Below are 16,889 nucleotides of genomic sequence, written 5' to 3' on the forward strand. Positions count from 1 at the left end.
AAAAAATTATTAGTTGGATTCTTTAAATTAGCATACTGACCCAATGTGACTTTGCCCTTCATATTTGTTAATATGATTTTAAAAAATAGTTACAGTAGGCTTGTTGTCGACTTAGTACTGGACTCTAACTATTATCATGTTAGTACAGTATCAGTATATCTAGTAAAAAGATTGTTGTGGTTGAAATCTGGCCTGAGGGTGCCCACGCCGAAAGAAGCCGAGGAGACACCAGCCGGGACGAAGAAAGAAGGCCACCTCCTGCGCTCCGGGATACCTGCACAAAGCCTTGGCCGGAGATTTCGACAAAGGCCGTCCGATGGCTAAGTTAGCCAAATTTTTGGAGAGATTTCTGAGTGGCTTAGATGGTCTTTTGTAGCTTAAAATAGTTTATAATGGCTTACCGAAGGCCTTTTCCTACCTCCTTTTATAGGGTGAGGGTCTCAGCCATAATCTGAAATTTCGAGTCGATTCGTGATCAGCTAACCATTAATTGAAGGCGGCGTACAGCATGGAGATCAATCATGCGGGCGGAGAATTCAGAAGATATCTTTCCAGATTTGTTCTGAGGGTTTGCCATGTCATTCCAAACGGAAGTAGTCGAGAAAATCCTTAAATGCATCATGTGCACACTCACTCCAAAGCGTTACCTGGTGGTATGTGAGGGGCTAGTCATTAATGCCCTTCCCTCCGAGGCGCCAGTCATAATAACCGGCTTTTATCACTACGATCCAGAAAGATCTGCTGAGAGAGCCTCTGGCACAATCTGGCCGCTCGGCGGCCTGGGCATGAGATCCGCGGGATCTTCAATGGGATTAAGGTTGACAGGGCCGAGGTCAGCTCAATCTTCAGCAGGGTTTGAGGTCAGCCTGGCTTTGGATGAGGTCGGCCCGACTTTCAGCAGGCTGAGGTCGGCCTGGCTTCCCTTGAGGTCGGCTTGGCCTTTGGCGGGCTGAGGTCAGTCTGGCCTCTGATCGAGGCTAGCCTGGCTTTTAGCAGGACTGAGGTCTGCTCGACTCTTGGTGGGGCATCACTGCTTGTAGTCGAGGGAGCCTCTTCGACTCGCGGTCGACACTGCAGGGTGCCCCGGAGCTAGCTCTCGAACGGGGACATCATTGTACCTTCGATCGAGGGAGCCTTTTCGGGCCGCTCTGCTTTGAGGTCTGTTCGGCTGAAATTGGGTGACTCCATGCCGGAGTAGGACAATCCATTTTGCCACCCATCGAGGATAAATTCAGCGTACCGAGACTTGACATGCATCCTGCATTGAGCCTTGATTCCGATACTAATACGGTATGATATGCCCTTATGTGATGGTATACAAAAGTAAAGCAAAATTTGGTATCACATATGACAACTTAAGGACTGAAATACCCTTACGTTCTCCTCTCGTACCATCCCTCACCACTCCCACCCTCGTATTGCCTCCTGCTGCCCAATCCCTATTCATATCGTCGCTTCCATGTCTGAGTCAAATAGATGTAGCTCAAGTTTGGTTTCTGAATATGTTTCTATGTGTTTTTTCCTGGTTTTATTACTCAAAAATGGGAACTTTGATGCATATCACGAGTAGATGGACCTTGAGTGTTGAAGTATTTGAGGAAGAAGAGGAAAATAAGAGAATTGTATTTCTGCCTGTCTATTACAATGTACAGAAGCAGCCTTTATATAAAATAGAAGGCTAACAAAGTTTAGTAAGGCCGACTAAGTTTGGCAGAATCAATCACAAATCAATCAAAGTGAAGTTTGGTAAGGCCGACTATGTTTGGCACAATCAATCACAATCTTAATCAATCATATGATTTTAATATTCCCCCTCAAACTCAAGATGGTAAAGTAGACACCAACTTGAGTTTGGAAATAAGAGATCGCAAAATGCCATGAGGATGAGCTTTGGTGAAGACGTCCGCAGCGAAGATAGATCTTAGAGAGAAAGCCATCGAAGCTCAACGATGCTCATAGAAAAAGAGCAAAAGACCTCGAACTGGATGAAGAAAGAGCTGGGGGCAGCAAATAAAGTCGGAGATTGAGGACTGGGGTGGTGCCATACAGATGTATGCCTCCATGATCGAGAGCGGGACCACGTCTGCCAAGTTTACCCGTCAAGCTTCAGACGGTACGGTTTGACGCGCCGCTGTAGGGGTTTGAAGCGAGATCGCACCTACCAAATTTACCCGTCAATTGTCCGACGATACGGTTTGACGCGCCGCTGCTTGAATTTGGAGTGAGATCGCGCCTGTCAAATTTATCCATCAAATTTCTGATAGTACAGTTAGACGCGCCGCTGCTAGGGTTTGGAACGAGATCGCGCCTGCCAAATTTACCTGCCAAGATTTTGATGGTATGATTTGACGCGTCGCTGCTGGGGTTTAAAATGAGATCGCGCCTGCCAAATTTATCCGTTAAGCTTCTAATAGTTCAGTTTGACATACCGTTGCTGGGGTTTGAAACGAGAGGGTCACCGACACGGAGGAATAGAAGCACCGAAAGCACCCATAGAAGCACCGAAAGCGGGTGCTTAGGAAGCTCAACTCCCTCAACAAGAGCACTGGAATAAAATTTGCTTCAAACTCCATTAACTCCTGCGCTTTATTGCCTCATGAAGCAAAGGATCAAATGGATTGCCAAAGTTTCCACCGTTTCAACACCCATTGAGTTCAAGATCACCGCAAAACTGTTTATAGATACTCTGATAACTGTTTTTTATTTTCTCCTCTCCCTCAGTTTCTACCTTTATCTGACTTTTAGTCCCTTCAAAATTGTCTAAAACGGGCAATAAGCTCTCTATAATTTGTCCCCGTGCATTTGTCATCAGAGAGAGCCTTTCTCTCTCTGTCCTTTTCCTGAAGTTGTCAAAGTCCGCACTGATCCAAAGAATGCGGTCCGTTCTGTGGAGAACTCTTCAAACAAAGAAGCAACTTCGGTTCAGGGCCGGCCCGAGCCTTAGGCGACCGCCTCCCCAGGCCAATGGAAGGCCCCCGGAAGGGAGGGAGGGAGAGGGAGAGAGAGAGAGAGGGAGGGAGGGAGGGAGGGGGAGAGAGAGAGAGAGAGAGGGAGGGAGAGGGAGAGGGAGAGGGAGAGAGGGTCTGAGTTCTGACCGTGACCAAAAGAAAGCAAAGGCCCACCATATCGAGTCTTCCCCCTTGATGGAAGGGAGGTGGAGAGTTTCTTGGCCTGCAGAGGGGAAATTTAGGAAGTTGGGGATGGTAGTTTTGTTTTGGATGGAGAGAGAGAGAGAGGAGGGATTTGGTTGGCTTGATACACGTCTGAAGCCACTCTTATCTTTCATCCCTTCTCTTGTTTGGTTTTGGTCTTGGTTTTCCTTCCCTCACATTACTCCTGATCCAGCTGGGCCATCAGGAAGAAAGGGGGATTGGAAATGGACTTCTTGGAGGGTGGAGATTCTTTTAATTTTCTCCTCTCGGTTTCTTCTCCCCTCTTGGGTGGTAGAGAGAGAAGGAGGGAGGGGGTTGAATGGTTGCTGTGCTGTGATGTTGCAGTTGCTGCTTGGGTACTCACTTGAAGGGGAGATGGAGGGATGGGACTTTTATTAATTAAATGGAGCCAATTTCCCATAATGCCCCTACTTTCTCAAATAGAGAAGCTCCTTCCTGAAATTCTTTTCTTTACCATGACCATAGGAAGACCTTTTCCTGTTCCGCTCTTGCTTGAGATGATGAACAATGTTGCCGAGCATTATCTCAGTTATTTAATCAGTTTATGGCTCTTTTTTTAGGATAATTACTTTTCTACACTTCCATTCAAAAATAATATTAAATTAAAAAGATTTCTTGCCTATCTTTATTAGATTCATGTATCTTTGTTGAAATAGTGTACTTGATAGCTATCTATTTTCATATCATTTTTTTAAATATTTTATATTTATTAAAAAAATTATTATTAAAAAATTATTATTAAAAAAAAGGCCTCATTCATTGATTCGCCTTAGGCCCCCAAATGTATTGGGCCGCCCCTGCTTCGGTTGCAAGAGAATTCTTCTCCTCCGTGGGGAGCGCGCTGGTGGCTACGGCGGTTCGGCCAACGGCGGACCACTGCTCGTATATGGACCGATCTTGTCGATGTTGATGAAGGAACCCGGGTTGAAGCCGTACCAGCTGAACCAGAGGAGGAAGGTGCCGAGGACGACGAGGGAGGTGGAGTGGCCGTGGACGGCGAGCGCGGGAGGACGCGGCGATGAAGACGCGCGGGAGGGGTTTCTTCTCCGCCGGATCAAGAGGCGGCCGGCGGCGGCGCGGGCGCGAACGATGGACGCGGGCAGGTCCTCGCCGGTTCCGTCTCAGGGGCTTTCCCCTTACTTGGGAGCCTCTGCCAACAGGGAGCACACGGAGGGCACGGGAAGAAAGAGTTTTTTTTTTCCTTCCTTTTTGAGTAAAGGCCGGCGTCACCTTTCGATCGAAACTCAAAAAAATAATATAAAAAAATTAAAAAAAAAAAAAAAAGAAAGAAAGAAGGCTTTGATGTTATCAGAATCTCGATGAGGAGAAAAAAGTTTTGAAGGCCGCCGAAGTTGAAGCCCCAGCTACTTTCCAAACGAGGTAGAAGAAACAGAGGATCTACGAGTGAAGACGACCACAGAAAAGACGGAAGAAAAAACGACAGCAGATTACGTGATCGGTGGCTCTGATACACTACAAGAAACTTGGACATTAGCGACGCTTTTTTTAGCTATTAGCGACGCTTTTAAGCGTCGGTAGAAACCATCCCGACGCTTTACAAAGCGTCGGTAAAGCGTCGCCTATGCTACAGTGGAAAAAACATTTTCCGACACTTTCAAAAGCGTCGCTAATTACCATTTGCCAAAAAAATTACCATTGGCGCCTTGGTGGTCTACATCTTTTCCTCCATTGCTTAGTGCTGATGGAACATAAAGAGAAATATAAATAACCTCCCCGATCGGTACCTTCATTCCATTTATGCAGAGTGGTTGGGTTTGGCTATATAAATAGTTCTTTCTTTTTCAGATCCGCCGATGTGGGACTAAAACGAGATGGTTTTTTGGCTTCCGATGACGCTTTTAACTACGCTTAAAAACGTCGTTATTTAACAATGCTAAAAAGCGTCGTTAAAAGCGTCGTCAATTATATATCAACTTTGACGATGCTTTTAAGCGTCGTCATTAGCCGACGCTTTTAAAAAACGTCGGCAAATGTTGACGAGGAAAAATTTTTGCCGACGCTTGGAATAAGCGTCGGCAAATAAGAGTCGGAAATTTTCTTTTTTGGTGTAGTGATACCATGTTGAAGTATTTGAGGAAGAAGAGAGAAATAAGAAAATTGTATTTCTGCTCGTCTATTATAATGTATAGGAGTAGCCTTTATATTGATCAGGAGACTAAGAAAGTTTAGTAAGACCGACTAAATTTAATACAATCAATCACAATCCTAACCAATCATGTGACTTTAACATTGAGGATGGGATTAGATACATGGGGCTTTGGAAGGTGGAATTGCATTGCTCCATGAAGGAGGCCGATGACCGGCATCTTTTGCAGCTCCTCAACAGGCCGAAGCTCAATATTTGAGTGGTAGAGGTCGTTCGACGATAAGTCTCTCAGCGAGCTTTTAATCAATGTCAGAGCCGGCCTGGATAGTTTTGAGAGCATGTACTCGACCTCCTGGATTCGAGTTGAGTTGGATACACCAGCCTCATCGGCCTGCAACTCATTCAAGCCGCACTCGATGGTCGCGAAGGCCTGGGAGGCTCTCTGGAGGTCTTCGGTGCATCTTCGAGGGCAATGGTGGGGATAATTGCTTGTCTATGTTCATGCATCAGAAGAGGTGCTAACCAGCTGAGCTATGATCAGGCATAGTTCAGTTCCCATACTTGTTTTGTTTTAGCTCGTTGGATCGGATGGTTCGATTTCATTTTATGGGATCTACCATTCATCAAAAAAGGTTGTTCCTTCTTTTTAAAAACCAATCCATTTATTATATATAAGATGATGGAAGAAATGGCGAGTTGTATCAATGATTCTCAATGGGGATCCGGGCTTTTTTGGCCAATTCTTATTCAAGTCCAAAAAAAATCCATTCGAGAAAGAAGAAGATCAATATATGTCAAACCAACAACCTAGTTATGTCGTTATTTTGGATGTAAATAGAAAGTCTTCAGTCATACTGGGAGATGATCGATCACAAACACCTATTGCATCCTTAGTTGATTCTACAATCCCATTGGGAACCTATACAAGAATCACTTATCCCCTTCCAGCGAATAATGGTATTTTATTGGAACTTTAAAACTAAGTCTTTCTGAAAGAAATCATACAAAAAATGCTGTTTTTATGCTGATATCACTTTTTTCAAGCATCATCTTGCTCATTGTGTCATTTATATATATATATATATATATAGACTGTAACTCTCTATATTAGTGTCCAAATAAAAAAGAAGACGACTCTCCATTGGCTACTGAAGGGTTGAGTATTGGTCTTGGATTTGTTACCCATTTAGATTGCTTAAATTTGGCCTTCTACTGAATTCAATTCTTCACAGAGAGGAGAAAATCTTGGCAGGATCCTATCAGATGGATCTTGTCACGAGGGTTCTGTGAATTATCATGGATTTGTTCTGACTACCTGAGGCTGCCATAAAGCTTCTTATGTTGCCGGTGGATATTTTGAAGGAATCATTGAGAAAAGTGTGTCAATTACTATTTGATAAGTTTGCATATGGTTGCTGAAAATTATTGAACAACTAGTAGTTCTAATCACTATTATTTATCTGTGTAAAGGTGCTTGTCCATGACCTTGTACCAATGGGGAACCAAAGATAGTTAAGAATTTCTGCCAAAAAAACCATCTACCGCAAAAAAAAAAAAAAACAAAGATAAGTTTGTTTACTTATGTGCGTTCTTACTGCATTGAGATCTGTGCAGTCGATGTTCAAGGGTGGATTCACAAGAAGAAAGGTGAACTGTTCTTTCGCGCGAAAGATACAACCTAGGTCACCCCTTTCGGCACAACAATGACCCTCTCAAAAAACTTCCGTTTTTCCTCCTCTCCTCTCATCCATGATTGGCTGGCGAAGGAGATCCAGTCGATGGTGAGGGCCAATGGTAGAGAGGTGAGCATGAGGGTGATGGAGGCAATGTCGTAGATTATGTCTCTAGTGTATGAAACACTTTGATCTAAGCCCCTAATACTGCTCCACTACGGGTGGACAAAGCAGGCCTAGTGGTGGAGAGTCATAATACTTAGGACATAAAGATGCTCATTGAATAAATTATTAGTTGGATCAGATCTGCCAGCTTAGCGGATGCATTGCACAAGCATGAACATAGATAAAAAAAAGGAAAGGAGCAATAAAGAGATGTCCTTTTGTGGTTGGACCACCTCCATGGTGGTGGACCAATCCAACCATCAAGGAGCACCAACAAGAACAGAAAAAGAAGGAAAGTATACAACAAACCTTTTATGATTGGATTGGTCCACTGCTGAGTTGGTGGACTAGGTCCAACCAATAATATCACTGTTCTTCAGGTACCAGCAGCTTTTTGCAATCAAAGATCCATCGGTCAAGGGGGAGTTTGCGCTCAAGGCCATTTCTAGGAGGATGAGTTTGATGGTCCAATTAAGATATCGGCCGGTCCCACTATGCACATGAAAAGGCTTAAGAGGACCTCTTAATTTTTTTTTATTTTTTTAAGCTTATGAGGGATGCATAAATGACCCATAAAAGGCTCAAGAGGAAGAAGATATTTTTATTATTTAAGATGGTACAATAACAGCATTAGATGATGAAGGAATTCTAGGATCATATTGGGTCAATATGCTAACTCTAAGATCTAACTAAAATTTTTTAAACTCCAAAATATGCGAGTATAAAACTTTTAGAATAGAGAAGGTGAAACTTAAATTTTTCTAAATTTTGTTGGCATTTGTAATATCCCCATCCACGTGCACTGTTTAAACGATGGGGACCTTGTAAAAATTGTGATTGCGAATTGAGGAACATGCACCTTTAGGCTTTAGATCTGGAACCTTACTTTCTGAAAGATTTTTACAGCTCAAGGCACTACGTGGATGTCATGGAAATGGACTCAAATCTTTCCCTCTCTATCCATAGCTCAAAATAATTTCTAACTTCGGGCCCACTACAAAAGTCAGAATTGTAATGACACAAGTATCCAAGGGATCGGAACCACCTTGCGTGAGAGAGAGACCATGTTTTGATCACCGGACACGTAGCGGAAACTTTTCGTTAGAAGTTACTAAAGAGAGAGAAAACTTTGATGCAGGAAATGGTGAAAACTTTTGCTAAACAACAACTAAAACGGTAAAACTTTATAATGCCATATCTACATGATTTAAAATGATCACCAAACTCGATGTGAGCAATTTTGACTACTACGAATATTCAGAAGGATCACCAGATTTGATATGGACCACTTTGGCTACTACAGATATTTAGGAGGATCACCAAACTCGATACAGATCACTTTGACCACTATAAGAGATTCAAGTTTAAGGGGTTGAAAAAAATCTTCCTTCTTTCCGATCAAATCACTACCATCCATTGATAGTTTTTTCGAAATAATATGATAAGGTGCGGCCAAAAGATGGCCATTTGCTCAGGCTATACCTAGTTGCATATCTTAAGTGTAAATAACATATATATTCATGTTTGTTAATCTGAAAATTTATTACATTAATTTCACTTTAAGAAAACTTACTAGATTTGTAACATGTCTGCATGTCAAGATGCGTCATATGATTGCCACTTGCATATGAGCTCTTGACCAATATTGTAACGTTATAATATATTATCATTAATTTTACCAAAAGTTTAGAATATCAATTTACAATAACGCATAGTAATATCACAAGATATTTATAATTTGCAAAAATATAAGTTTTATATATATACATATATAGATATATAGATACATACATACATACATATAGTTACATACATACATACATACATACATACATATAGTGATATATATATATATATAACAATGAACGTGTTGAAACCATTGTTAATCATTAAATAATAACATGCTAAGATTTAAAATCACAACAATAGTGTATTCAAGTTTGAGAGATATACCTGCAGAAGACATATTGAATACGATTCTTCAATTACCTAGAATAATAACGGCTGGATCTTCCCTTCTTTGCTCCTCACAAAAGATAGCCGTCAATGGGGCAAGCTATCAACCATATGGAGAGGAGAGGGGGACCTAGCCTTTATATAGAAAACATAAGGAAGTCTTTCCATTAAAAGCTCCAAACCCTAATTGGGTTTTCTGGCCTACATACCAAAATTACCATAATAAATAGGATTCAATTCTATACATCCAAGGTGCACCAAAGCCCATAAAACAAAATGATCACACATCATATTAGGCTTAACCATAGTACCATTATGAGCCATACGTCTAACCTTTTTTATAAAACAAAAGTACACAACCAGTGGAAGCCTATATTTTGAAATTATTCTAACAACCAATTCATATTTTGAAACCTATCCAAATGGTTCATAGATGGACATACATAATTAATTAATCAGACAATGCCTGAATAAATATAGGCCCCCATTAATGTGTGGTTCAAATTACTCACTAAATACAATTGATTCTAGAAGAGATTTTTATCCATCCAAAACAACAATAGAATCACATTAACCTATTCTTGTGTGAGGCTTGATGACCAAGTGGTCCCTAGAGCCTAATTATGTGTACATGAAATGTTCCTTGATCTTAATTATACTGGCTTAGCAGTTTCAAATTTAATCATCTATTCAACTACCTAATTATGTACTACTACTGGCTCCCAGATTTCATTTCTATCTCCTCATACCATGTAAGAAGAGAACTTGTGATGTGTAATGAATGGGATCCCTATTTCATTACTCAAGAGGTAAGCAATTAAGGGCCCCGTCTTTGTTGAGGTAAGCAATTATCCTATGTGTCGAACTATCGTAGGGGGCCCAAATCTGGTACCAAAAGCATCCATCGCATCCCGAAAAAAAAAAAAAAAAACTTAAATTAAGACTAAAATCGAATAGGATACTATCATATCTATATCCATATTTGTTTTGCTTGACAAATACAAATATAGATACATATATTAGTTATTTTAAATGTATGAATACAAATATAAATATAGATTGGATAATTAAATTTTATGGCCATAAAATTAAAGGTATTATTACTAAGTGAATGATAAATCAAGCTAATAGCATGTTAATCAGTTAATGTGGTCATTTATTTTTCTTAAATATTAATGAGTGTTATTTAAAATTAAATAAGATTATAAATGGAATCAAATATTAGGATATGGATCGGATTGTTGTCTATCCATATTTATATCTGTTGTAGTTCAAATTTGGCCCGAGCGTGACCCCGCCGGTGGAGTCGAGAGAGCCACCGGTAGCTGGAAGGAGAAGACGAGAGCCACCTCCTACGCGACGGCCATGGACCTGCACAAAGCATCACCGGTGTTTCCGGTGAGGGCCCTCCGACAATCAAGTTAGAGTGGGGTAAATTTGGTCCAGCCAAAAAGTCCCTTAGAAGTTACCTAACCGAGCTATTTATAGTTCCAGTAGCAGAGGCACTGTCGCCCTTCATCATGAGGGAGCGTAGCTCTGAGCCGGATGATGCGCAGCTTAGACTGGCTGGTGGCGTGTAGTACTGCCTGTTTCTAAGAACGGTAGGGTGTTGACAGTTACAGCAGAGTATGGTCGGAGTAGTCAAGGTGTCGTCTGACTGTTGAAGGCCGGATATGGAGACATGACACGTACGGTAGTGTTGTAAAGTACGACCACGTAGATGAGCGTAGGCGCGCACATAGGTGTGGTTGTTGGCGAGGCTGAGCTTGTTGAAAGGTCACGTCATGCGTTTGACGAGCTCGGGGCGTACTACTGAAGTAGGCGCCCCGAGCTTGGTCGGGGCAGATCGGCGAATACTGAGGCACCCCGAACATGGTCGAGGGAGTCGATGAATGTCTGAAGTTAGTAAAGCTTTCAGCGGAGTTCCGAAGTCGAGCTGACTTTGGGCCGAAGTGTGGATTCAACTGATTAGTGTTGATGTTTATTGGGCCGAGACTGGGTGACTTTTTAGTTGCGGGCGGGGCGATCCATTTTACCCTCCATCAATATTTATTTTTTTAATGGATATAAATATTAATCAAATGCTCAAAAATTTATCTATATTTAAATAGTTTTGGACAAGAATATGTATCCGAACGGATACTATTGGATTCATTTTCATCCTCTCTTTTTTTCTCTTAGATTAGTGAGGACGTGAGTGGCATGAATCAACAACTTTGTCATGACACGTGACCTTGGAACCTTGCTTGGTAGCAGATTTGGGACCTAAAATAATTTTGAAAAGAAAAATCTAACACACTTTCCTTCACGTGCACAATGAGCTTGGAAACCTGCTCCACCCCCAGCACCGCACGTGCGACGGTCCGGCATGGCCTACGTGTCGCGAAGCTCCATGTGTCGGCCACTACAACAACGCGTGTCAGAAACCACCGAACCATTGGTCGAGACGGAGTGGCCCCTCCCCACTTTATTGGGGGTCATCCGGTGATACAACTCAAGGGTTGGTGCGATGGATGTGGGCGCAAGCACAACCCGAGGAAGAAAAATTTTGGGAAGGGAGAGGTCTTGCTCTTTTCCCTTTCCCAAAATGGAGCGCGCCAGACGAGATCGGTACATGTGCGACGCACCACCCTTTGGCGGTTGCAAAGAATCGAGACGAACAGATACACCGTACCATTCTAGCGAAGAGAAGGAAGAGCAAACTCATAGCTATCACAGAGCCAGCCATTAAAATACTACACAATAAACGGAGCAGCCTAATCAACTATACTATTCCTCTCTCGATAAGTATAGCTAATCTGCATGATCACACGATCCCTCGAAAGATTGCGGATGTTTTGTAACAACGGATGCTTATTACCAATTTTGATGTAATCTTGAATTCATCCGATCACAATCGTCGAATCATCTTATAGATAGATAAGCTTCACCCCCAAGTTGATCCGCATATGAGAGATCTCTTACCAAGTTGCTCTGAGCTCGACTCTAGAAACAAAAATGTTACAGAGTCACCTGCATCCTGTTGTCGGGATGCAGCCAGTCTTTAAAAGCAATATCTGGCTAGTAACCCTTAGGAGGCCAAAAGAAAAAGAGTTAATACATACTAATTATTCTGAGTGGTCCGCATTGGTTTTTTTAAGGTAAATCTGGATTTTATTTATGCTTGTCTAGATAAAATATATCTATATGAATTAAAAATAAAATATAAGAAAAGCAAAAAATAATGTCAAAAAACGAAGTCCATAAAGTTGGTTCTTTATGGTGATGTCTGAGCCTGCATGTCTGCATTTCATTATTTACGTACTTGATATGTCAATGCTTTTTTCAAATTAATTTAGATTTTGAATTTTAATATAAAATCCATGTTATTTTTTTCCACTTGGGGAGAGGGCCAGCCTAATCTGATTTATTCGTTTTTGGTATTTATCTCTAGTTGGTTGCTTGAGTTTTCAAATGGGACGGACATGCGGAATACATTCCTTATAAAGAACATATGAATACGAGTATACTTATGTGTATGTTGTACATGTAAAAAACAACGATTACTGTACCAAAACCAAGATTTAGGCCAGTTGCTCGACGGCATGGGTTGGTACGCTCCCGTGCTAGGCCTATAGCGACACAGTAAAGGAGATAGGAGAGAAGGAGAATCAGAGAGAGAAAAAGAAAAAAAAAAAGGAGGAGAGAGAAAGAGAATGGCGAACATCTGAAAGAGGTCGACGAAGAACTGGGGAGCTGCGCAAAGGGCGGAGGAGGTGTTCTACCTTCGAGACCCCTGTTTTCAACGTAACAAGAGAACTGAAGAAGGAACCCCTCCTCCACCCCTCCGTGCGGCTCCTCGAGGGCTCTCCGCCAGTCACCCACCATCCTCCCTCTCTCTTCTTTCCTTTACCTCTCTTTTCCTCTTCTGCTCTCTCTCTCTCTTTCTTTCTCCTTCTTCCCCTTCATTTCGGTTTCTTGTTTTGATTGTTAAAACTGTTTTGGTTCATCATCGGTACGGCTCGGTACCCTCCGAACCAAATGATTCGGGATGGTTCCGCCGACCATATGTAAAAATGTTATGATGAGTATTTTTTTCATGGCTAACTCTTTTTTTTTATCTTAAAATCAAAGTCTCAAGTATCTTGGCATGAATACATATCTCATGTACACATATGTAGTGTATTGGCTTATTAAAATTGAAAGTTCAAATAAGTCAGTTCAAGCATAAAGATGCAAACGCAGAGGCAAAATTGGCTTCTTGTGTTTTAGCTTTTTGCCAAACTACCTAGGCTTCCTGCTTCTCTAGAGATAGTTGAAGACATCCTTATCTCGAATGTATCACATATTAGTACTTTAGTAACTTCGGATAAGTTCGTCACAGGAAAATGATGGAGAAAGTAGGACTATCCAATTATTTGGTGAAGGCAATTTAATTAAAAACTTTTTCACCTCTGATGCATAGAAGTGCTCTTTCCCGATATACTTCTCTTTATACATATATACTCTGAGAAATACCTGGTTATGATTTCAAGAATCTGTTTTCTCTCTCTATTAAACGGGGGGAAAAAAAACATCACCCGGTATGTACATAATAGCCTAGGGTTGCTCAGTTAAAGATCATTAATCTATAAGTAATTGCCCAAAACAATGATCAGATGATAGTATCCACATTGCACGCATATGCGCTTTTTTTTTTTTTTTTTTCTGTTGGCCTATGAATAAAGTGGGCCAACTTTGAGGTTTGCCCTTGCAGGATTTTTCATTCAAACCTACTTATATATTTTGTATATGCTCTATTCAAATGCTGCCCATTTTTGGCTGATGTATATTGCCAACAATATCTTCCATTAACGGAAGGCAGACTAGGGCCACCAAAATGTGACCCAACCCGTTAATCTGACTCATGTTCGGGCTACCAGAAGAAGATTTTAGTTTGGGCTAAATGGATTCAAGTAATAAATAGATCGACCTTTTAAGCATTTGGGTTGGATTTGGGTTTCAAATATATGACCCGTTTAACCCATTTAATATTTAGGTTGAGTTAGGTCGGATAACCTGTTTAACCTATTTAACATATTTAAAATTTATTTAATCTATTAAAAACCTACTTAATATATTTCTATCCTATTCAACATGATCCACCTAATATGTTTAACCCATTTAGATCCATTTAACTCACTAAAATCTACTTAACCTATTTAACGTGAATTGACCTATTTGATATATGTGTTATCTGAGTTGGGTCAGGTTACCTGCTAATATATATGCCAGGTTTGCTTTGAATTCTTGGCTTGTTTAGTAAACGGGTCACATTCAGTTTGAAAAATTTTTGACCTGACGTGCATCCAACCCGACCCGACCCAAGCCGATTACCATCCTTAGGGAAGACCTAACACCATCCATCTTTGTAGCAACTAATAATCTAGGCAGCGAACAACAGAGCATGTAAATAATAGAAAACTTGTGAAGCCAAAATGCGATGCCTGATTTCAAAAGGGCGCACCATCTTGAATAATACTCTTTAACCATGGACTGAAACAGGATCATAGTGACTCCAGATAGATCTAACTGGTTATTATAGGATTTGCTAGCTTGGCATAGCATTTCTGCTATTGACTAAAGATAATTAACATTTTGTTTATTGTCTCCACAAAGCAGATAAGTTTGCCGAGTTCTCCTTTCCCATCACTGATGGCAACTTGAATGAAAGCATAGGCATACTTCACTTTAATATCTGCAGGCCTCTATCTGGCCTGCTTATCTCCAGGAGCAAAGCTGCATTTAGGAATAAAAGGTAAATTCTGTATCTAATTTATGAGAGATCACCCTCTTAAGTGATTAGTTCTGCAAAAACGGGCGTCTGATTTCTCATGAGCATGACATTTCAACTATCACTATACGACTTCTTCAGCATCAACACTTAATGTCCTCTTAATAAAAGCCATGGAGCACACATAGAGCTTGCATTCCCTCCAATTACAATGCAAATAGCTCCAGCATAATCACTAGAAGTGATATCTTAAACCAACTTCGTAAACTCTCACTGGCTTTCAAAAAACCAAACAAAATGAAGCAAGATACAAAGTTAATGCACTAGGAACACAATGAGCTAAGAGATATAACTGAAAGAAAATACATCTGATAAACAAATATTGAGACCATGATTTTATTCTCCTTATGTATAAAGAAGGATAAGCCTTAAATACAATTTGATCCTAGCATACAACAAATTTATGTACATGGAACAGAGAAACACTCTTCGAACATCATCCCTATATCTAATTACACACATCATATGAAGCCATCTCTCTTCAATAAAAGCATTTGAAGGAAGGCTTCCACAGTGACTTAACAGAATACAGCCGCAGAAACTGTAACTATCGAAGACAAAAAAGCCGACCTAGTATAATGTCTACAAAATGGTTTACATGAACAAAGACTGCTAAAAATTTCATATCTACATATCCGCAACTAATCCATTCTGTGATGTGAAGAGAGCAACAGCAATACTTGATAGTGTTTTTTCGTCAAACCGTGACCTTGCAACCCTCTGTTGCTTTGGTGCATTTGGTGCCTCTTCACTAACTTCTGGATCAGTATCTCCCGTATGTCTTCCCCTCCCGAAGAGAGGCCTCGAAGACGGAGTGCTAAAAGCGAAATGCATCTCCTTAGCAATCAAAGTCTGAAGCAACAAAAGAAGTAAGAGTTCAGAACTTTCATTAAATAGAACAAGTCTGCTATCGAATGGGCCTTTCAAGTAATGAAACTTACCGCGCCATGGACAAACTTGGATACCAGAAGGAGTTGTTTCAAGTCGCTATGATTCACCTTACACAGTATCCTAACCTACAAAATCAGAACATACATGTTGTTAAAAGTTTGAAGCACACAGTTACATGTTCACTTTTCTTTAAGCTAATGTTGGGTTTGGGGAATTTTTACCACGACATCCTGGGGCAGCAACTCGAGGCGATTAGATCTCTCCATGTGATATCTTGTACCATGCTTCCTTTGCAACGGTCCACTTAATCGAGAAGATAAATTAGATGCATCCAAATTACTTGAAATCACAACCCTTTTTCTTCCTAAAATGCGTGTCCGAGGAACAAACTCTAAACCAGTTGCTAAAGATCCTTCATGTTGAGCCTGTCCTACTGCCATTCTGATGATGTATATGTCTCAAAGGATCGGAAATTTAATTCTAATTTGAATTCACTCTGCAAATCAAAATTAGAAACATGGCATTAGCTGTAACCACCTAAAAGTTGAAGTTTTACAAACATCTCAGCAAATGCTCCTTTCGCAATTAGATTAAAACAGAGAAGAGATAAGAGCCCCCAAACACCCAAATCTTAAACTCACAAAACGATAAAATCAAATGAGTCAAGAAACCAGTCAAAATTCAGCATGAAATACCGAGAATAATGAGTTCAAAATCAAATTTTGATAGTATTTAAACAAAAAATAAGCAATTGCTGATCATCACAGCGGCCTCAAAGGGGACAGTAACTATCTTTTTTCTTTATTTACCAAAAAAAATATCTTTTTTTTTTCAAAAGATCAAAATAATTATTTGATGAAAGACCCGAGTGATATTATCTGAAGAAGACAATTCTCCAATAGAATCCAAGTAAGAGAGAAAAAAATTGAGCAGAAAAGGAGCAAAAGCAGCAAGCATACCTGATAGCAAATCCTGGTGAAGAAACCAACACTTCTAAGCCTCTAAATTTCCTTTCGAATCCGCGGCTCTGGTTTCCCGAAAAGGGCTTGGCTGGAACGAACTGAACCACAAGCTCAGAGGACCAGCTCTACTTATATATAGGAGAGGCAAAA

The 16,889-nt window shown here is 40.7% G+C and overlaps 1 protein-coding gene across 2 annotated transcripts; it reads right to left on the reverse strand.

The window, feature by feature from the left end:
* Positions 1-15,195: 15,195 nt before the first annotated feature.
* LOC103719346 (F-box protein At1g61340-like) lies at positions 15,196-16,889 on the reverse strand. 2 transcript variants are annotated; one of them, XM_088701701.2, is made up of 4 exons: positions 16,737-16,889; positions 16,002-16,273; positions 15,828-15,902; positions 15,196-15,738 (listed from the first exon to the last, which is right to left on the reverse strand). In XM_088701701.2, the coding sequence occupies exons 2-4, from the start codon at positions 16,215-16,217 to the stop codon at positions 15,514-15,516; spliced, it is 516 nt and encodes a 171-aa protein (XP_088557827.2). In that variant the 5' UTR covers positions 16,218-16,273; positions 16,737-16,889; the 3' UTR covers positions 15,196-15,513. The 2 variants fall into 2 exon arrangements, with proteins under 2 accessions (XP_088557827.2, XP_008806772.4); XM_008808550.6 differs by having other exon boundaries at positions 15,999-16,273.

This window comes from Phoenix dactylifera, chromosome 1 (genome assembly GCF_051530095.1).
Source record: "Phoenix dactylifera cultivar Ajwa chromosome 1, Ajwa_hap1_PhDact_Kaust_v1.1, whole genome shotgun sequence".
Taxonomy (NCBI): Eukaryota; Viridiplantae; Streptophyta; class Magnoliopsida; order Arecales; family Arecaceae; genus Phoenix; species Phoenix dactylifera.

Coding starts and splice junctions, on each gene's coding strand:
- LOC103719346 (XM_008808550.6), bottom strand. CDS start 16,217: ATGGCAGTAGGACAGGCTCAACATGAAGGATCTTTAGCAACTGGTTTA. Junction 15,903..15,998: donor TGCTGCCCCAGGATGTCGTG/GTAAAAATTCCC, acceptor CTGATTTTGTAG/GTTAGGATACTGTGTAAGGT. Junction 15,739..15,827: donor CCAAGTTTGTCCATGGCGCG/GTAAGTTTCATT, acceptor TTGTTGCTTCAG/ACTTTGATTGCTAAGGAGAT.